General features: G+C 41.7%; 1 protein-coding gene across 3 annotated transcripts in view; it reads left to right on the top strand.

The window, feature by feature from the left end:
* The window catches only part of mical1 (microtubule associated monooxygenase, calponin and LIM domain containing 1), a 31,911-nt gene extending 12,590 nt beyond the window's left edge, over positions 1-19,321 (top strand). Inside the window, exons 7-24 of one of the 3 annotated variants that reach the window (XM_017487513.3) lie at positions 207-307; positions 1,155-1,412; positions 1,771-1,886; positions 2,102-2,228; positions 2,396-2,465; positions 2,850-2,997; positions 3,951-4,147; positions 8,372-8,466; positions 8,677-8,742; positions 9,114-9,297; positions 9,532-9,623; positions 10,488-11,403; positions 13,069-13,178; positions 13,434-13,541; positions 14,322-14,415; positions 15,977-16,070; positions 16,390-16,463; positions 17,371-19,321. In XM_017487513.3, coding sequence (XP_017343002.1) covers positions 207-307; positions 1,155-1,412; positions 1,771-1,886; positions 2,102-2,228; positions 2,396-2,465; positions 2,850-2,997; positions 3,951-4,147; positions 8,372-8,466; positions 8,677-8,742; positions 9,114-9,297; positions 9,532-9,623; positions 10,488-11,403; positions 13,069-13,178; positions 13,434-13,541; positions 14,322-14,415; positions 15,977-16,070; positions 16,390-16,463; positions 17,371-17,570 — 3,050 coding nt within the window. In that variant the 3' untranslated portion in view covers positions 17,571-19,321. Of the gene's footprint in view, positions 1-206; positions 308-1,154; positions 1,413-1,770; positions 1,887-2,101; positions 2,229-2,395; positions 2,466-2,849; positions 2,998-3,950; positions 4,148-8,371; positions 8,467-8,585; positions 8,743-9,113; positions 9,298-9,531; positions 9,624-10,487; positions 11,404-13,068; positions 13,179-13,433; positions 13,542-14,321; positions 14,416-15,976; positions 16,071-16,389; positions 16,464-17,370 lie in introns of those variants that run through there. The other 2 variants (XM_053686238.1, XM_053686239.1) reach the window with 2 other exon arrangements.
* Positions 19,322-21,808: the final 2,487 nt, after the last annotated feature.

The raw sequence follows: 21,808 nt of genomic DNA, 5'->3' as shown, positions 1-21,808 counted from the left end.
CGTCAGTGTTTATCGTAAATTATTATAAAAATGCGCTTTTAAAATGCTAATGAATAAATGAAGCGCTTCTATGAGCAGGGCTGTCCAAACTTTTTTTGACTGGTATCATATACACCCATAAATGACTCTCATCTTTTCTGTTCCACGACTGCCTGACATTTTTGGAATTCTTCCTTTCTGTCATTTCTCTCCTCTGGATTGTTCAGGCATTGATCTGGAGAACATTGTCTACTACAAAGATGACACTCACTACTTTGTCATGACTGCCAAGAAAAACAGTCTGCTGAAGAAAGGGGTCATCATGCAAGTAAGGCCAGGACACACACTGAACGTTTGAAGCATGACACTTATCGACACTGAGCGCGTTCGTTTAGTTATACAGTGTTTCAGTAGGTCTTTGTAACACACAAACACCCACAGATGGAAACGCACACGCGCAGAGACAGGGTTTTTACTGATCCTCAGTATGTTCTCACCATCAAATTTCATGAAGTGAATTTTCCAGGATTAGTTTCTTATAGAGGTCGACCGATGGATAGTTTTTCCCGGTTGCGTCCATTGCAGGAGCGGCCGAGAAGGGTCTGCTGTCATTATACGGTACGAGAGCGGCCTCTAGAGGCGAAATAAAAAATCACTGTCAAATTTTGTTGTTATTTGAAGTGTTTTGTTTCGGTTCAGTTTGGATGTGTATATTTTTTTTATTTACATTTATTTATTAATAGTTTAAAAAGTACAGTACATTTTCACAGTATGTACCGTTTATTTTTGTAATAAAGTTCAGCAATATTTGACTTGGGTGTTTGTTTTCATTCGGTAACAGGTTGAATAACTCTCGGTCGATTTAATCGTTATCGACAGGTACTGACCAACTTAGTTATCGGTATCGGTAAAACCCACTATCGGTCGACCTCTACTTTGAATATCATTAAAAACAAAACGGAGGACCCTCAGTAGCACAACCGTCTTAAGATTTTTACAAAAAATTTGACTGGCTTTATTCAGAAAAACGTGTAGTGTTGGGTTATATCTGATGTCAAATCCTTTCATTAAGTCAGTAAATCCTGTCACAGTATTAATGGTGGTTTCGATGACGGTTATGAAGAATAAGTCAAGTTGAGTGTACTTGATTTTAATGCGTTGTCTCTTTCTCTCAGGACAATGCTAATGTGGAGCAGCTGTTAGCACCTGCTAACGTCAACGGGGAGGCTTTACTGAACTACGCGCGTGACGCCGCCGAGTTTTCCACGGGCCGCAAACTTCCTAACCTTGAATTCGCGACGAATCACAATGCAGAGGCAGATGTAGCCATGTTCGACTTCACGTGCATGCACCGTGCCGAGTACTCCTCGATGGTGATGGAGCGCAAGGGCAAGAAACTCCTCATTGGCCTGGTGGGAGACTGCCTGGTGGAGGTGTGTGAGCCAAATCTACACATACTTATACACTCTCACCTCACAGTATAGTCTGATCTTTCTCTGACTTGAGAGTAGGTGCATATTCCCACGTCATGTCGGTGCCGTTGTCCGATGTAGGTGAGATGCAGTGAGACGGAAAGCTTTACCATGCTTTGAAGTGAAATGTTATTAAATGTAGTGAGCCGTGTGTATTGGTGATGAAACGATGGCTAGGATGAACACTAAAATAGCTGTATTCTGTTGTATACCTTCTAAAAAAAAAAGCATACATGTATTCCTTATCTTGAGCATTTTGATACAGTTGATACAGTGACATTTTCCCACTTTGTAGTAACGCAGCTTTTGATGTGTGTAGCCCTTTTGGCCCTTGGGGACAGGAATTGCACGAGGTTTCCTGGCCGCTTTCGACACGGCGTGGATGGTGAGGAGTTGGGGAAAAGGAACGGCACATATGCAGGTTCTGGCCGAGAGGTACTGAAGAGCAATGCGAATATTTCTCATGTGTTTATAGTAAATACATCCTCTCTTAATATTTCGTTGGGGTGTTGTGTTTGTGCTGCCTGAGTCATTTCAACAGGAAATGTAACACACTGTAGAGCTGGATTTATAGCTGGATCAGATCATGAGATGATAAGATTTTAAAACAGCACCTGATCTCATCTCCTCGCATTATTTGAACGAAACAGGGAAAGTGTGTATCAGTTACTATCTCAGACCACTCCTGAGAACACGAGCAAGAACCACGCCGCCTACAGCATCGATCCGAGCACCCGGTACCCTAATGTGAACATGTCCTCCATAAAACCTATACAAGTAAGAATGTAAATAAGTCCCTTTTTTTTTTTAAAAAAAAAAAAAAAGGCTTTTATTTTGTAGTGGTGGAGTTTATGAGCCACATGGCGTGTATTCCATATTCGAGGAGTGTATCCGGTTAAATCGGTTGTGATCTGTATGGTTTATGTTTGTGGTGCGTACTTTAGGTGAAGCATCTGTATAATGTTGAGGGCCACTTGAATACCAACAAATCCAGCCCAAAGAACTTGGGTAAAGGTACGTTAAAGTCGCAATCACTTGCTCGTAACTTCACTGTGCCTCCACTGATTTTATCGACTGTTTAAAATCCGGAAGAATGTATCGAACAGCCATTCGATATAAATAGTAGGGGTATAACTCCTTGAAATCCAGTACATCTGCATATCGAACAATGCACTCACCACACTAATAAAGCAGTCTGTTTGTCCTTAATTACCATGCTATGTGATAAATATTTAGACCTAATCAAGCCCACACGTGTTCCTCTGGAGAAAAGTATCTTTCTCTAATAGCATTTCAATTACCTGAATTGATAGTACAGTGTGTTTAAAAAAAAATAAATCAATAAAAATTTTAATCCACCACACCCAGTGAACGATGAAATCCACGTGTTGTGTGCAGCTTCCCTGCGACGTGTGGCGGACCTGCTGAACTGGTGTCAGAAACACACGGCCTGGTGCAAAAGGGTGAAAGTGAAAGACCTGAGTCAGTCCTGGAGGTCTGGCCTGGCGCTCTGTGCCCTGATCCAACACTTCAGACCCAAACTCATGTAAGGCTTCTTTTAATGGCAGAATTACTTATGAAAACAGAATAAGTATTCTCCAAATATGAAGTGATGTGTATTAGGTTACAGCACAGCGCTGTTCTCGAGTACGATCAGTCTTGATTCATTGTCTATAACAGTGGCTCTGACAGTCGTGCCAGCTGCAAGGCAAAGCACATGTTTATATCCATGCGCTCGTTATAAAACGCTGTCATTTCTACTGTACGGTAACAACTCCTCCAAAGGGGCCAAATAATAAATGGATTTTAGAAATGTGCAATTATTTAACAAAGAAACTGTCCGTGGACGTGCCGAAGCTCGCTGTAGAATACGTTTGTGTAAGGTAAGGCTGCTCCTTTATGTCGTCTTCCCTGGGAAAAGGATGGAGGACATTTGATTGGCACTTTTGTGGTTTCTCTGTAACAATTTGTTTCAAGACAAAGTGAGGGAATGAGTGACTGCTTATAGCTGCCGTGTAATACAACCCCGGTTCCAAACAAGTTGGGACACTGTGTAAAATGTCAATAAAAACAGAATGCAATGATTTGCAAACCTCATTAACCCCATATGTTATTCACAGTAGATCATAGAAAACATTCAAACTGAATAAAAACATAAAACCGTGTACCATTTTAGGAAAAAACATTAGCTCGCTTTGACTTCGATGGCCTCAAAAAGTTGGGACGGGGACAACAAAAGGTTGGAAAAGTAAGGCTGGGTTCATGAGCGTCCCAAGTTTTTTGGAATTGCGGTCGTGTGAGTCTTCACTGATGTTGCTCAACGTTAAATGCAAACTATAAAATTGTGTGACGTATGCCGAGTTTTGAACTCCCCCCCCCGTTAAGTATTTGACAGCCCGCGATATGTGTACAAACCGACTTGAGTATTTTTGTCATGTTCAGAAGGCCTGAGCAGCACCATCTGTTATTTTCCAAGCCGACTCTTTTCTTCTCTTGCAGAGACGTGTCCACTCTGGATGAAAAAAACGCTGTATACAACAACCAGGTGGCCTTTGACATTCTCCAGAAGGAGTTTGGCATCGCACCCATCATGCCTGCCAGTGACTTTGCCTCTAGCAAGGAGATTGATCAGCTCTCTGTGGTGCTGTACCTCACTCAGGTCCACAATGCTTTCAGTGAGACTCCCAAACCAGCAGGTAGATGCGTAGTCAGCACTAGCACAACATTTGACATAGATTTGGTGTTAGATTCAATCTAAATATATCTCGCATACATACAACCTTCACTAATCAGAACACATGGTGGTGTTTCTCACAGTCCCAGGAGTCTAAACCATCACACGTTTGGTATGCGGTATGTGATTTGGGCTACATCCTCGTATAGAGATCTGTTTCCGTTCACACATCTATAGAAAGTACACATGTGCTGCCCTCAGCTGTCGGCTTTGCCATGTGTTTGAGCTTCGCAGAGGACATGAGACGGGGGGCGATGCTCGGTCAACGTTGATCGCTGGTAGATATTCAGAGATGGCTCTTAGTTCTTTGTGCAGCACAGAATTATAAACGTTGAGATTGAGTCGTTTTTGATCGATCGATATTCACATATATAGCAATGCCCCGTGTCTAGCTGGCCAACCGTTACCGTTAGTGTGTTCAAGTCATGTCTTTCGCTCCATATGCATACTGTACATACAGTGAGACAGAGTATTTACTACTAACAGAATTGAAAATTGGGTAATGCAAGTCCTCCACTAAGTCGACGTATCTTCAATAAATATTTACGAACCCTTGGAGGCTTCCCGTCCCAAATAAAAGAACAAATTATTTTATTTTATTATTAACCCTGACTGACTAAATGGAAAAGGTAGATCTGACTCACTTTTCTCCAAATTTGACTTATAGCCCGAGACAAAACTGAAGGTTTCCAGAACACCAAAGACAGCAGGCATAGAGGCAATAGGATCGGTTACATACAATAACAAATCATCAGCATATAGCGACAATTTGTATTCGACACCGTATCGAACTATCCCTTTGAACAAGGGAGAAGATCTTAATACGATAGACAGCGGCTCGATAGCGACAGCAAAAAGCAGAGGGGATAAAGGACAGCCTTGGCAACACTCTCGTCCGAGAGCAAAATAATCCGAATAAATATCGTTCCTATGAACCCTGGCTTTAGGGGATGAGTAAAGGAGGCTAATCCAAGAAATAAACTTATCCCCGAATCAGAATTTCCTCCAAACTGCAAACAAATACTCCCACTCAACCCTATCAAATGCTTTTTCAGCATCTAAAGAAATGACAACCTCAGGGAGCACAGACGAATGCTTTGAATAAATGATATTAAAGAGCGTACGGGTATTAAAAAAACAACTGACGTCCCTTTTATAAAACCGTTCTGTTTTTCAGATATAATATAAGCGAGTACATTCTCTAAATAAGATGCCATTACTTTCACCAACACCTTTACAACGCATTAAGCAGAGACAGCGGTCTATAAGAACCACAGGAGGATGGATCCTTACCCTCCTTAAGAGGGAGAGCTTCCAAAGATTCGTTGAACATAGCCAAAAGCGATGGAGCTAATTTTCCAGTAAACGTTTTAAAAAATTCAATTGGGAACCCGTCCGGGCCAGGAGCTTAGTTAGATTGCATAGTTTTAACAGAAATTAAAATTTCTTCAAGAGAGAGTGGGGAGTCCAGATGCTTGGCAGTATTCGAATCAATAACAGGGTTACAAAGGTTTTGAAGAAATGCGTTCACTTTAGTATCGTCTGTGGGAAATTCGGATTTATAAGGTGAAGAGTAAAACGATTTAAAAGTAGCATTAATTTCCATGGGATCTGTAGTGACGGTGTTATAAGTGTTTTTAATACTAGGTATGAGACAGGAAGTGGCCTGACGCCGCAGCTGATGTGCCAGTAAACGACTCGGCTCGTCGCCATGTTCATAGTGTGAACCACGAGTACACAACAACAAGCGTTCCGCCTCTTTCGTCGAAATAAGATAAAATTCTGCCTGTAAGTCGAGACACTGTCTAAGAAGTTCTGGAGAAGGGTTCAGTGCATATCTTTGATCGAGGTTAATGATCGCAGATGTGAGTTCATTAAGCCTAGCGGTGGGTCTTTTTAAATAGAGAGAGCGGAGTATGAAATAATCTGCCCTCTGATATAGGATTTAAGTGTCTCCCATGACAGTGATTAAGAGGTGGAGTTGATCTGATTGAAGACATCGATAGAAGTTGAAATAAGCGCAGAGCAAATTGATCTAGATAACAGTCGGAGATGTGACAGTGAGGCGTAAAATGCAGCGTTGCAGCTTGTGTTCATCACCGTGTGGAGGCAGTTGGTCGTTTCCAATGCTGGAGGCTCTGCAGATGCGTCCTATATGAACTGACTGGAAGCATGAGCGTCCTGTCATGGACGCACTGTCTCTTTAAGAGTTCTTTTCCCAGCATGCTCTGCTGTGAATGGGTTGTCCTGTCTTGTGCTGTCTGTATCTCAAGTGCTGCTGCAGCAGCACACGCAGCATTTATGAAAAGCAGAACTCGAACGGCTCGTCGTGGGTCTAGGGTGGGATTCTCCCAACCCCGCTACAGCTGACACGCATGCACGCACACACACACACACACACACACACTCGCCCGTTCCATACGAGGGGAAGCTGGCGTCGTGTAAGCTGAAAAAAAGAAAGAAAAAAAAAGGTATTAGTGTGGTGAGAAATGATTTCACATGCTGGGAAAAGGGCTAGGTCCAGACCTCGGGGTTTTTAATGCTGTGTTCATCTGGAATCCCGACCAGACGTGCAGGCAGAGCTGTCACTCGAACGGAATGATGGATGTGTGGAGGTGTGCATGCAGACAGCAGAACGGAATACTATCTGCTGGGGGTGGGATGTGGAGTCGGGGGGGAGGATTTTTGTATTCACCTAAAATGATGATTCATGTTTTGATTATGCAAGCCTTAGAAAAAAAAAATTAATTGCGGTCAAGAATTACACGTATAAATGTTAAAATGATGTCCGGCACAAACATGAGTCATGATTCATTTGATTCGTTGGTGAATTATGCACTTTTTTGTTTCCTAGCTAGTTCTCTTTTTGTTGTTCAATATTTTTACTGTAATTACTCCCATCACTATTCGACACTTTCACCTACAATTAAATGATGGTGATGTAGAATCTTAACCCTGCCCCACCCCCACCCCCCACCCCCCCCAAAAAAAAGAAGAGATTTGCCTAATGTGAGTCAGCTTACTATTCTTTAAAGAATTCTTTATTTAAAATATCTCTTACAGTTATTTCCATCCATGTACTAAGAAATGAACTCGCTTATAATGGAAGCTGTTGGAAGGCGATAAATATTTATGGAAATGTATTTTTGTACAGTTTTGATGAATTTTGCAGTCAGTTTATTATTTAAACGCTCCATTAGAACTGTGTATTCAAAAGAAGATATTTGTGGTTCATTCATTGCTCCAGTGTTGGATAGTTGATAAAAGAACAGCTTCGGTCATAGGGGTGTAACGATCCAATGACACGGCTCGATGCGTTGCTTTTAAAACGGCAACGATTGATTACGATTAATCAATGGAACAATCGTGAAATGATTATTATACAAAAAAAAATAAAAAAATGGACAAACGTGGTGTGTAAGAAATAATTCATATTTTTAAACTGATGTGTAAATCATTTAATAGCTAGCTGTTATTTCCCCATAACTCCTTCTGTACATCGTCATTCACGAACGAAGGGTAGAACCTACCCAGGATTCTTAGCAAGATCGGTTACATCATGTTATATGATACTAAATCGAATCCCATCCTAGCAGGTTCAGCGGTGTTGCGAGGATCAGATCGCTGCTTTATGAATGGAGTCGTCACATCGTGTAGACGTTATTGGCTCATCCTTTATTTTTAACGCGTAAAGCATATAGTGTTAAGTTTTGCACCATATAGCCACGTACTTTTTATAAAACGTTTATTTACAGAATCAAGCAACTGCCCCGGGGCTGCCGTTTATAAGTGCACCCGGACTGAACAGATTTTCTTTTCGTGACGATTAATGGCGTCAAAAACGGTTGTCTGTGGTATTACACTGCAGATGTGATGGAGATTAGAATGATGAACGGAAGAGCTTTCGTTAATCCATCCATCTTCTATACCTCTTATCGCGGGAGAACCCGGAGACTATCCCAGCGAGCATCGGGCACAAAGCGGGGTACACCCTGGACGGGATGCCAATGCTTTCGTTAATATGCAAAAAAAAAATAATAATTAAATCCATCAAGTTGTTAATCAGTATTGTTCTCATCTTGTTTTTCTGTTTTCCACATGAACTCGTTTCTGTACAGTTCGAAGTGATTTCATATTTATTAATGGTGGAATGTTGCTGACTTTGTTGTCATCCTGTGCTCCACAGAGCAGGCCAGCTCGAAGTCCCTGTCCTTAGCTAGAACCCGCTCCGCTGTCTTTTTCCTCAACAAGCTCAAGCACAACTCCCTCCAGAGACGCAAGGTGGGCACCAAACACCAGGCCATGCTCGCGTTGCACACTTTATTTATTTATTTATTCATTTATTTATTTATTTATTCATTTATTTATTTATTTATTCATTTTTTTCCTCCAAACGGCAGTTGCAAATGGCACTAAATTCTTTGTGTACGGTATGTCTGGTTGAATTACATAACACGAGCCACAAATGAGGTCATGTGACTTGTCCCTCAGGAGCGTCTGGCTGCTGAGAGAAAAGCTAAGGAACAAGATATGAGGGAGGAAGAGAAAAAGAAAGACGTGAGTACTGCCTGTTTTAATGTTGGACGTGTGTGTGTGTGTGTGTGTGTGTACAGACGTTTGTTACCCATGTGTGAGACAATCCCTGCCCATCACACTGTATCCGTGCTGCATCTTCAAAGAGCGTTTTCTTCTTTTCGTTCCTCCTTTTTTAAACTTGCTGGGCAGCACAGACAAAAATAAGGCTTTTGAATGTAGACGATGTGTTTGTATACTAATGACCTCGTTCATTGTGAGATTATAGATTCATCTTATGCGTCGTTTTTTTCCTTGTTTTGATTTGGTCGAGCTCTTCAGTCGGATGTTTTGCCTCGCAGTAGGCGAGTGGACAACACTGTTAACATCGTACTTGTTCTGAACTCCTGCCATAGCCCGTGCCCACAGTGCCAGTGGCAGACCGAGGAAGCAGCGAGCTGTGTTACTTCTGCAATCAGCAGCTCTACGTGCTGGAGAGGGGCAGTGCTGAGGGCAAGTTCTTCCACCGCAGTTGCTTCACATGCCAGCAATGTGGTACCACACTGCGCCAGGGAGGATACACCTTCTACGCTGACGCAGGTCAGCTTTTTCACTGTACTAGGCTTTGTCACTAGTATAATGCTAAATATTACAGGTGTCATGTATGTATGTGTGTATATATATATATATATATGTATAATCGTTTTGTTTTTTGCAATAACTCTATTTAAAATGCATGCGCAATTCCCCCTCTTCCATCCTCTGTAGAGAAGTATGATTGCATGCCAGCATGTTGTGCCAGCTTCAGCTGTTTACTCTTTGCTCTGTCCACAGGGAGGTTTTACTGCGAGCAGCATTCTGAGCCAAAAGAGGAGACTAAGGAGAAGAGAGACTCTGAGCAATCAGATCCGTCTGCAGGTGCAGAGGTATGGAACATATCACAGCTGATTTACACAGTGTGTATTAGTGCTCCCGTCGTTCTCACCCTCCTCGATCAGCGTCACAGTGTCGATTAATAATACGAACGTGTGTTCTGCATTGCTGTGGGAGATTCGCTCTACCCTAGCTCATTCTGAACGGTTTACTTGCGCTTACGCTAGAAATAACAGAAAGCGGGCGTGCGGTTATCGCGACAGTGGCGAAAGCGTTGAGCTGGGTAGCGTTTCTGCACACTCGGGTTGTATTTTGCTGACGGCCGTGCAACATGGCGGCTGCAGGGAGAGGAAACCGTAGAGAGGTGTTTTATCACAAGAGTTTTCAGTACTAAGGCGGTATTGTGCTTAGGTTACAAAACACGTCTTGTCTCGTTTGTCGGATGAATCGGATTAATGCGACGTCACGTTTATTTCACACAGAGTCGGTTTTGAAATGGAGCGTATGATCATAATTAGAGTTTTTCTTTCGCGAAACCGTTTCTGAAACCTCGAGTATCAGTCAAAGATATATTGTAACTCCTAAGCGTTAGCATGAGCGATTTGTAATCGATGCACGTACCGTGCTCAAACACTCACATAAATGGCCATTCATGTTTTTTCCTCCGTTATCCCATCCGGCATTTTCTGATACTGATACCCGTCGTGGGTATCATTTCAGTGCCATGCTTAATCATAATCACACTCGCGTTTTCTCTGAGGTGGTTTGATATCAGTAGAGGAACGAGCGCTCTCCAGTCTGAACAGCCTGCTAGTCCGCTGCACTTAATGTTGTGCTGGATAAGAGTGTATTCTAAATGGCTAGATGTTGATGTAAATGCAGTGTACATTTTTTTTCTTTTTTTCCTATCCGTACAGGATCTTAAAAGGACACAGGGCAGTCGCAGTAAGCCGAGTGAGGAACAGAATGTGGAGAATGAAGCGAGTAAAAACGTGCAGAAGGAAGAGAGTGTGTTTGATGTGACTCCTAAGATGTGTCGCTCTGTAAAGAGAAAAAGCTCCTATAAAATATCCATAGATCCGGAGTGTGATGAAACCGCAGAGTGCAACACGTTCGGAGAGCACGAGGACCAGCCGGTATTGAGTGGGGATAAAGACAGCAATACGCCTGCCATACCTACAGAATTGGGTCCAGTAAGTGAGACCCAGTCAAAGGGCGACGATATCCGAAAAGGCGAGGAGTCTTCCTGTCCTGTCGCCGTCCCGGTGCCAGCACCACGCGGTTCTAAAGTGCCCGTCCCTAAACCCCGCAAAATCCATAGCGTAGTGTCCTCACGCACCGAACTCAAGGAGAGCCAAGATCCAACTCCAGACCTCACTAACTTCGTATCGGTGCCGGTAACCGTCCCTGAAAATGACGAGGACTTTCAAACTCCTTCTGCTGAGACAGAAAACGGCCCGAAAACGGACAGTGAATCCAAACCCAAGGCCTCACTTAGGAAGCTCCAGTTGTCAGCCGAGGAGAAAACGCAGCTGATTGACTTTACCTTCAGCCAGGACTCGGACTCCGAGACACCAGTGTCCTCGTCGTCTACGTCCTCATCCTCCAGGCCACAGGATGGAGGTGGGGCAGAGGAGGAGGGTTACTCGAGCGGGGGAGCATCATGGGGCTACATTCGACAGAAAAGGCTTTGCCGGGCTTTGAAAAAGAAAGAAGAGGCGCAGAGAGAAAGTCAGCTCCGGCAGGGAAGAATCCGATCCAAGTTCTCACCCTGGAACCTGTCTTCACCAAGGCTGCAGCACCGCTTCAGTGTGCTACGAATCCATCCTGCAGGTACGGAAATATCCCAACTTATTCTCAATCACCACCAGTGTGTAGCATCCATCTGGATGAGGTGACGGCAGCCATAGTGCACCAGAACGCCCATCACATACCATCTATTGGTGGAGAGGAGAGTGATGTAGACTATTAGGGGGCCATGGTAGATAAGGGCCAGTGGGGGCTTTTTAATGACCGCAGAGAGTCAGGACCTCTGTTTAACGTCCCATCCGAAAGACGGTGCTATTTTTACATTATAGTGTGCCCCTCACTATACTGGGGAATTAGGCCTCACACACGCCACAGGGTGAGCGCCCCCTGCTGGCCTCACTAATACCACTTCCAGCAGCAGCAACCTAAATGTTCCCCAGGAGGTCTCCCATCCAAGTACTGGCCAGGCTCAACCCTGCTTAGCTTCAGGGAGAGCTGCAGGGAGATATGGCTCCAGCAAATGTGTTAAATCAGATGAAATTTTTGTCAATTGAGTAACATGAACCCTGTCCAGGGTGTACCCGGCCTTGTGCCCCATGCTCCCTGGGATAGGCTCCAGGTTCCCCCGTGACCCTGAAAATCATAAAGCAGTATAGAAGATGGATGGATGGAATAACATGAAACTGTCAGTTCTGAGAAGTGATTCAGTAACGTTGTCCTAACTGTTGGTGTGGTTCTTTACATGTTATCACCATCTTGACTGGATAAACAAGAAAGAAAACGGAGCGCATATTAAAATGCGATTCGCTACGACAGAGAGAATGCGAGAATCCATTCGAATGACGCAATTCCGCTGTTAGCTTTTTAACAATATACACACTGTATTTATCGTGCAGCTCGTAGCTGAAGTGTACAGTAGTTACACTAAGAATAAACACAAACAACGTTCATGTTATATATTCACGTTCATGTCTTGTTGCAGGAAAATCTGATCTCAGCATTTTGGTTATATCTGTATAGAAATAGACACCCGTTTATTTTACAGTGAGGGCCAGAGCGTGACCAAGAGCTCTCGTGCAGCCCTGTATACAGCTACGCTATTGGCTAGGTTTCTGTGTATGTCTCTGATGACCTGTTTCCAACATCATGCTGTAAACTCTCCTAATCTTTCAAAGGACCACCATGATGTGGCCCCTCACACACGTTTTTTCATTTCTGCACACAATTGAGTACAAAGCTCGCTAGCAAAGTCGTCAGTGCAGCTATTGTTCTAGAAAAACCTCTCCAACCTTGGTCAAAAGCTTGATGGACAAGGGGTTGTAGATGTCAAAAGAAATCAGACTTTTATTTAAGCCATAAAGTTGAGATGTCTGCAGACAATCTGAGTCCATGCAGCATACCATGGGTCTTTTTATACTATTCTGAACAGTGTGCTCATCTTGGGCGGGGTTTTTCACCACAGTTTATCACGCCTGTCTATATGTTGCCTTTCGCAAGACCAGCCCATCAGTTTTTTTTTAAAAAAAAACATTAAAAAAAAAAGGTTCGTAAGTTCACTCTGTACAAAGTTCGCTCCTACCACGTTAATGGTTTCTTTCTCCTTAGTTACGTTGATGCTCCAAAACCCATACCATACAGGTATCTCTAACTTACACAGTGGTCTTGCTTGTTGTCTCAAATCAGAAGCCTTATAACTCTCCGGGAGTTTATTTACTTAATTATTTATTTATGTTTACTTTGCATTACTAGCACTAGGTCAGGCAGATTCGGATGAGGCGGATGGTGACGACGACGACGACGAAGAAGACGATGAAGAGAACGAAGAGGATCTCGCTCTGGAGAATTTCATAGATGGCCAGGTCAGATGCTGGAAAATAATTAGTACTCATATGCTTGCCCCGCTCAGCAGGTGCCGCCTAGAGACCTGCCCTTGAGCGAAGAATCCATCCTTCTATGATATGTGCATATTTATTTAAGCGTTTCTCCCTCCTAAACCACCAGCTGAATATAAAATCGAAACCTTTTTTTTTTTTTTTTTTTTTTTTTTTTTTTAAAAATAGGTCTTCTGCTTTGTTTTGTGTCTCAGTGCGTTAACATGATTTGGTTTTGCTCAGGCTGTATCAGTGAACCTGTCTGAGGCGGAGAAACAGGAGCTGATGAAGATGAGGACTCTGGAGCGAAGGGCCAAGATGAGTGAACTCCAGCGCTTGCGTAAAGCTCAGGTTAGAAATCTAACTCCTTTTGCAGATAACGAAACCATTTCGATTTGAACAAATCCACAGTGTGGACATCGTGTATTGCATTACTTGGCTCTCGTTATGTAGCTCTGACTATGAGTGCTGAGAAATCAGCCAGTGGACCGCAGCCAGAACCAGAACCGGTTCCTGTTTAGTTGAGCAGGATCTACTTAAAAAACGATGATGATAATAATTTTTTGTACTCTTCTTAAAAATGAAAACAAATTCCACAACAGGAGAAACTACTCTCATTCTTTATTTCTCTATATCACGCTTGTCCAACAAACACATGCGCCATCATTAGGTTTGTATGATAGGACCATTGAATCATCTCTGCAGGTTTATTACCTCCTACAGGCATTAAAATATTTTTGCAATATATTTCAATGTATTTTTACACCCCTGTTATTCAGATATAGTGTGTGTGGTGTTTGTTTTTTTTTCTTTCTGTAAACTAAGATTAGATTTGTGCTGCGCCGGTGTGAAATATCCGGGCTTGTATGTGTGAAAACGTTGTCCTACTTTACACCTTCTCGCCCCTGCATTGCAATGGTCCTCACATCATATGTAGCGAAAACAGACTCTAGTCAAGTACACTTTTTTAATTTTATTTTACTGCCGCTCATTTATCCCATGCCATAACACTGAAATGTTGAAGCACACCCAGTTAAACGTGCAAAATTATTGTCTCACATTGGACTGTTGTGTAATGTCCAGTGCAATCATCCTCCTGGTGTCTGTCGTGTGCGTGTGTGTGATCTGTAGTCTATCCAGAGGAGGCTGGAGGAGATTGAGGTGACATTTAAAGACCTGGAGGAGAAGGGAGTGGTGCTAGAGAGATCTCTCCGAGGACAGGCTGGTATGTCTCTTCATCTTCTGATACGTTCTTCACCTATACAGTGTTCAAATACTGATCGATGGACATGCAGTACAGTGCCCTCCACTCATATTGGCAACATGCTGGTAAAAAGGAGCAAAGAAGGCTGTTCCCAAAAAAAAAACAAAAAAAAAGGACAAAAATACTCTGCTCTCATGGATATCAAAACAATTGCAAACAAAACACAGGTTTATCCAAAACAACAACAAATCTTTGTTAAACATAGGTGTGCACAAATTATTGGCGCCGCTATGAATTCATATGAGAAAAAATATATTTGAAGTATATTCCCATTGATATTTGACATTTTTATGAGTACACCTGGATGACTAGGAACAGGACTAGGGGTATAAATATGAGTTAACACACAGGCCAAATTCCCTTAATCACTCGTAACAATTGTTAAGACCTAGGCATAGAGCTGGTGGGCATATGATCAGTTGATCTTGGCTTTCAGTAGATTAAGAAGTGGCTTCTGATTGGTTGGAAAGAAAACCTGCACCCAAAAACCTGGCCCTTTCCGGATACGATTGGACACTCCTGCTTTAAATGTTCTCTGAGAAATCGAGGAGCGAGGATTCAGCTAGAGTGAAGAAACATGCATATTTACAAGTTTTCTTGTTTTTTTTTTTCATTTTTTTTTTTTCATGTATATTTAATTATTGTGCTGTAAGCAGTAATGTATACATTTTCACACGATCAAAACGGGGCAGTTACAAAATCGACAGAACTAAGTCAATAAGAAATCTTGGATGAACGTTTATTAAAACGTGTCCACTGCGATTTAATACACTTTAAAAAAAAATAAAAAAATTTAAAAAAAATTTCCCAAAATAAGAAATCACTTGATAATACCGTAGAAAGGTGTATAGGCTAAAACAGCACATGTGCTACAGTATATGTAATATTGTGAGACTTCAGTGAGAAACGGTGGTTTATTTGAGAAATACAGATTGTTGACAAATTGAACGGGCGGAAAAAATGTGTTGTTGGGCCAACAAGAACTTCAGAACAGCTTTAGTGTGCATTGGTATCGATTCTACAAGTCCCTGGACCTGTTCTTTCAGAAGATATTTCTTTTAAATGGTGTTTTGATGATGATGATGATGATGATGATGATGATGGTAGAGAGGGCCGTCTAACACATTAGTCCAAAATCTCGGTGACGGTGAAAGCCATAACATACGGTATGATTTATACTCCATTAAACCATTCAGTGCGTCTTCTTGTGCTGCGGATGCTGATCGATAGCATATCATATTATTATATGATAAAGGTGATCAATCTGAGTAACTTTATATCGATCTGTAGTGACACCACAATTCCTCTGCTACTCCATCCTGGTATACTGTCCCCATGTCCTCAAAGAGAGGAGCTCAGTGAGTTGGTCAGCCAGTGATTGAGTCAAGTTCATGACATGTTGATGATATCTAAATATATTTGCATTAATTGAAGAGGTCATCGATAGACTAAAGGATAAAAATGTGTTCTGTACCATGCTATCTTGGCTAATCCAGTTAATGTCTGTTTTCTTCCTCTTAAGGCTCTGATGCCTCAACAGACATGATTGACCAGTGGATCGACCTGGTGCAACAGAAGAACGCCCTGGTTTCAGAGGAATCTGATCTCATGGTGGCGTAAGTCAAGCCTGCCCATGCTTACACCAGCTCCAAACCTTTCTGTTCTATATATGGTGCAGTCATTTCAACATTTAATTAATACAAGTCTTTCAGGACACAGTTTCCCCCTCTGTCGTTGCTCCTGGCAACCTTTATTCGAAATGTCTAATGCTTATTAAGATGAATATGGGCGCTGATAGGGTATGTTTAAGCTGCCTTGAGCATGCTGTAGATTTTAGCATATATTTACATACCATAACACTTCCCTACCCCAGCCCCCATACCGAGTCCCACCATGTAATGTTAATGCAATATCTGTCTCATTTTTGCTATCCAGATCTCGACAGCTGGAACTGGAGGACAAGCAGAGCATGCTGGAGCTGGAGCTACGTCGCTATATGGAGATAGAAGGTATTACAGGCCACTTATTGGTTTTGTACTTTTGTTGTATTCACCCGTTGCAGACTTTATTTACCCCCCCCCCCCCCCCCCCCCATTCAGAACAGATTTTCTGTGTAGGTTTGAAAAAGAAACCATAAAAGAGACCGTGTAGCTCAGTTAGTGATGTCATGTTCTAAGCTTTGACCTAATTCGAGGATGCAACAGTACCTGGAAGCCACGAAACATGTTTGCTAAGCTAGTTTAGCCTTTCAGGACACCATTTGCATACTGATATTGCTCCTGGAGATCCTTATTTTCAGAGTCTAATGCTTCTTAAGCTGAACATGGGGGACTGACGAGGCGTATTTAAACTCTGTAAATGCAATTTTACTGACAGTAACCCACCCAGGTAGGAGGAAGAGATATATATATATATATATATATATATATATATATATATATATATATATATATATATATATATATATATATATATATACATATATGTATATATATATATATATATATATATACATATACATATATGTATATATATATATATATGTATGTATGTATGTATGTATAAATGTATATATGTGTGTGTGTGTGTGTGTGTGTGTGTGTGTGTGTATGTATATATATATATATATATATATATTTATATATATATATATATATATATATATGTATGTATATATATGTATGTATGTATGTATGTATGTGTGTATGTATATATAATGTATAAACGTTGCAATATTATATATTTTATGTAATGGTTTAAAATTTGTACCGGATATTTAAACAGGATTGCACATGCTGGTGGCAGTTAGCCTATAGTGAGATATGTGGTTTGATTCATCTATGTACATTTATACAGGACAGGTCAAAATATTGTTCACAATAATGCGTGTGTGTGTGTGTGTGTGTGTGTGTGTAGATTCTCAGAAGACTGCAGAGCAACTGGCAGAGGAGGGACAGATCCTACAGCAGATGCTGGACGTGGTGGACATGAGGAATTCTCTTGTGTCCTTCCTGGAGGAGAAGAGGCTTAAAGAGATGGAGGAGGAACATCTGAGCTCCGCAGTGATGGAGAACAAGAGACTGTCCACTGCAGGAGCTCAGGTACACTGGGCATGATAGAACGCACCCACGCGCACATAGAGACTCTTTGTCACCACGTTCTGCCCTTCAGCTTTTACATCTCAAACCAAAGACTTCAAAGCATACAAGCCTACGACTTGTTACTGTGTGCACTTGGACACACTCAGGATCCATGGCTGGAGGTTCAGAGTATGTAGTGTGGTTTAAACTGTCAAATCAAATACCGAGGCCACCCATGAAAGACGCCCGAGATTATTCCAGAAAACTCTGGCACTTTTATTATGAGCCACCCAAGCCTTCACTGCCTAGTCACAGCCTAGAGAGAAACCAGTGGAAGCCCCATAATGTAGCTAGACTACCACCACCACCATACACACACACACACACACACACACAAACACACAGTATGTACCACACACTGTATCAGACAGTGAAATTGAAAGATTGCATCATTATGGTGTAAGTATCAAAAATGGTTTGAATGTGTATTAATCTATTATATCTCTCATATTTATCCAGCTGTTCTGGCAAGCACATAGCTATTCTGAAAGCTAAATGTTCACACTGTCATTATAAAACTCATTTATAATGTGTTGTTTGTTAGAAATGGTATTTCAGTCTTTTTGCTGCTGCTTATTGACTACATGCCATAATCTGAAATGTCGATGCAAAAGCTGTAAAAAAAAAATAAATAAATAAATAAATAAACAAAATAAAAGGGGGGGGGGGGGGGGGGGGGGTTTAAAATCATAGTCCATATATTATTTATGAATGTATCTGATACATTCAGTACCTCTTTACATTTTCTATATTCTCCACAACTTCCTCTTCATCCTCTTCTTCTTCTTCTTCTTCTTCTTATTATTATTATTATTATTATTATTATTATTATTATGATTTTCATGGAAACCCATTTCAAATGAGTTGATGTTGAAACTCAGGGTTTCTGTTCTGATTTGAAATGCCATGAAATAACAGCTGTATTTTCATCTGAATGGAACGGTGGTTGTGTTGCTTCTGTACGTTGCGGTCGGTAATGTACAACTCGTAGGTGGTACGGTTGTAGAATGGTCCGACGTGGAACTCTTAGAGTTGCTTTGTTTTTGGTTTTCTTTATCGTTTTCTTTTCTTTTACCCATGACGGCACTGGCACGTGGAATTCACACGATAATAAATACAGTGTATAAATGACAACAACTCTGAATTGTCTGGGGTGCTGCTTTTATGCATGTCGTGCTGGATATTGTGTGCTGATATGATTTGAGCTGGAGCTACAAAATGCAGAGGGAGTTTTGGTTGAATTTAGACAGGAGGCAGGAAAAGGAGGCTTTCAGAATAACTTGGGGGAGCAACGACATTATGTTTTTACAAACGAAGACTTTTGATCCATGACCTGTGTTATGTGCTTGTCTCGCACCTCCAGGGTTGGGGGTTTCATTCCCGCACGTTTGCATGTTCTCCCCGTGCTGCGGGGGTTTCCTCCGGGTACTCCGGTTTCCTCCCCCAGTCCAAACACATGCGCTGTAGGCTGATTGGCGTGTCCAAATTGTCCGTAGTGTGTGTGCGTGTGCGATTGTGACCTGTGATGGGTTGGCACTCTGTCATCCAGGGTGTCCCCCACCTTGTGCCCCGAGTTCCCTGATATAGACTCCAGGATTCCCATGACTATTCCTAGGATACGGAAATGGTACAGAAAATAGTATAGCTATATAGATGGTAGAAATATTTAGTTGTACTGATTTCACACAGCATGTGAAGAACAACAAATATAATTTGTTCACAAAATGCCAATTGTACTGTTTCCTTCATTTCAATTCGGGTCATTTTGAGCTCCCAGTAGCCTGCACGCTTCATTCTCACAATGGTAATGGCTGCAGAACAGCAGCAGTGTGCCTGTGTGTGTTTTTAAAAGACCTGCAAACCATGAATCGTTTGCTGAACAAAACAAAAGCAGCACTATCTGGGGAATTAGGTTCAACAATGGATGCCCGTGGTTATTTTTCTATCTGAAATATCCTGCTGCGCAGATTATATAGTCTGTGTGATCGTGCACAGTCTGTCGCGATCTTTACGATGTTCTGTTTTGCTTTAAAAAAAAAACAAAAAAAAAAGCACGCACACACCTGCCTTAATTTGAATCTTGAGTTCTTGTCAAGGTGACTTCTCTTCTACTAAAGTGTAATTACATTCAGCCTGTAAAGGGGCTTCATAATTATTACATGAAATACATGCACTAAACACGTTGGCAGTGATGTATGCTGGGAATTGGCTGGAACTGTAGTTAATTTATTCTAAGCAGGACACAATTACAGCTTCCTTTTTGTTTTCCTTCCACAACCCACTTCCACTTAAATATACACTATACGGCCAACGGTTTCTGCACACCTGACCATCACATCATACCGTATGTGGGCCTTCCTCAAAATTGCCGCAGAGACGCACACAGTGGTCTAGAATGATCGTGTATGCTGTAGCATTACCAATTTCCTTTCACTGGAACTAAGAAGCCCAGCCGAAACGTGTTCAAGCGAGATCATGAAAACATGGTTTGCCAAGGTTGGAGTGATTCAACACAAAGCCTTGAACGTAATCACATTCAACACCTTCAGGGTGAACCGGAACACTGACTGCACCCCAGGCCTCCTGGCATGACGTCAGGAACTGACCTCACTAAAGCTCTAGTGACTGGATGAGCACAAATCCCCACAGCCACACTCAAATCTAGTGGAAACAACAAAGGGGGCCTACATCTGGAATGGGATCTTGGGTATGATATTCAGGTGTCTACAAACATTTGGCCACATAGTGTATAGTACACTATATGTATTTGCTAATGGTAACCAAAATATTGGCTAAAATCACCACTATTGTGTCACATAAAAAAACATTATCTTAATGCCTACTGTGATCCCAAAGGAAATTGCTCAAGTTCAATTCAAATTTCTTTTTGTATGGTGCTTTTAGCAAAGCCTTGTTACAGAAATCCAGATGTATATTTTAATTCCTAACAAGTCAGAGCTGACAATGACACGTAAAATCTCCCCGAGGCAACGTGAAGAAGAAACCTTTTAGAGGAACCAGACTGAAAAGGGAACCCATTTTCATCTCGGTAACGCCAGATAATAAGGGAGCATCATTATGGCTCCCGCTATTCTCACGCTCCCGTGATGAGCACAGCACACCATTTATGATTTCAGCAGCAGGTATTGTGTTCAAATCTACAGCATCTATGTGAGAATAACCAGCAAGAGTGAGTCTTGGGTATGAACTTTTATTTTTTAGAAGCAGAGCATCAGGATGAATCCGGCAGAACGGCAGCGTGAGAGGAGCCATGGTAAAAGTGTATCAGGTCAGACGGTGCATGTCTGAGTAGGAGCGCATGTCAACTCCGTTCCCATTTACCTGAAACGATGCTTGGTAAGCTCTGTTATACCCTACGTTGGCCTCATATGGTCAGATTTGTTGTTCAGTCGGTACTCTGTGGTTCCAGATGTCAATAAACAGCTGGCCATCAGCATGTGTGTTTTTTATTATTATTATTATTATGATTATTATGATTATTATTATTAGCCTGGCTTTCAGTAGACTCAGGTGTGGCTTCTGATTGGTTGGAATGAAAATCTGCACCCACACCGGCCCTTTCCGGATACGATTGGACACTCCTGTATTAGACAGTTAGAAGCAACGACAGTAATATACACACATCCAAGTGATGCCAACGGTCCCCCTTTCTCAAACACAATAATAACGGAAATAAAAGCCTAAAGTAAAAAAGAGTCTTGAGTACAGTCTTAAGGAATTTGTCATGTTTTCAAAATCACCAAAAATTGCCACCACATTTTGTAGGCATTATATTTCCAGAGTTTAGTCTCGCAATTTTTTGTTGGCCTTGCGAAAATGTATTACTTGACGTACTGTATGATATGTACGCTACTGTATATTATTCATCCATCTGAACCCAAACAAAAGTTTCAATAGTAAGCAGACACTGTGATCAAGAACACACATTTTAGCCATTAATTACCCAAGATTAACCAGTATATGTACTGTACTGTTCAGATATTTGAAATGAGACCCTCGCTGACTGTGACTCTGGGCAGTGATACAACTGTATGCCTGCATTGTTTTACATCACCACTAGAGGACGCCCTACATCGCTGTTACAAGGAAAGCAAGTAAGATGGAGACTGAAGATCAACACTATACATGTAATAATCTAATGGTACATGTACTATTCTTAAATCATGCTGTACACTGAAATCATACGTGATATT

Source organism: Ictalurus punctatus, chromosome 15, assembly GCF_001660625.3.
Source record: "Ictalurus punctatus breed USDA103 chromosome 15, Coco_2.0, whole genome shotgun sequence".
Classification (NCBI taxonomy): domain Eukaryota; kingdom Metazoa; phylum Chordata; class Actinopteri; order Siluriformes; family Ictaluridae; genus Ictalurus; species Ictalurus punctatus.
The sequence above is the reverse complement of the archived record's forward strand: the minus strand, read 5'-3'. Positions and strand labels throughout refer to the sequence as shown.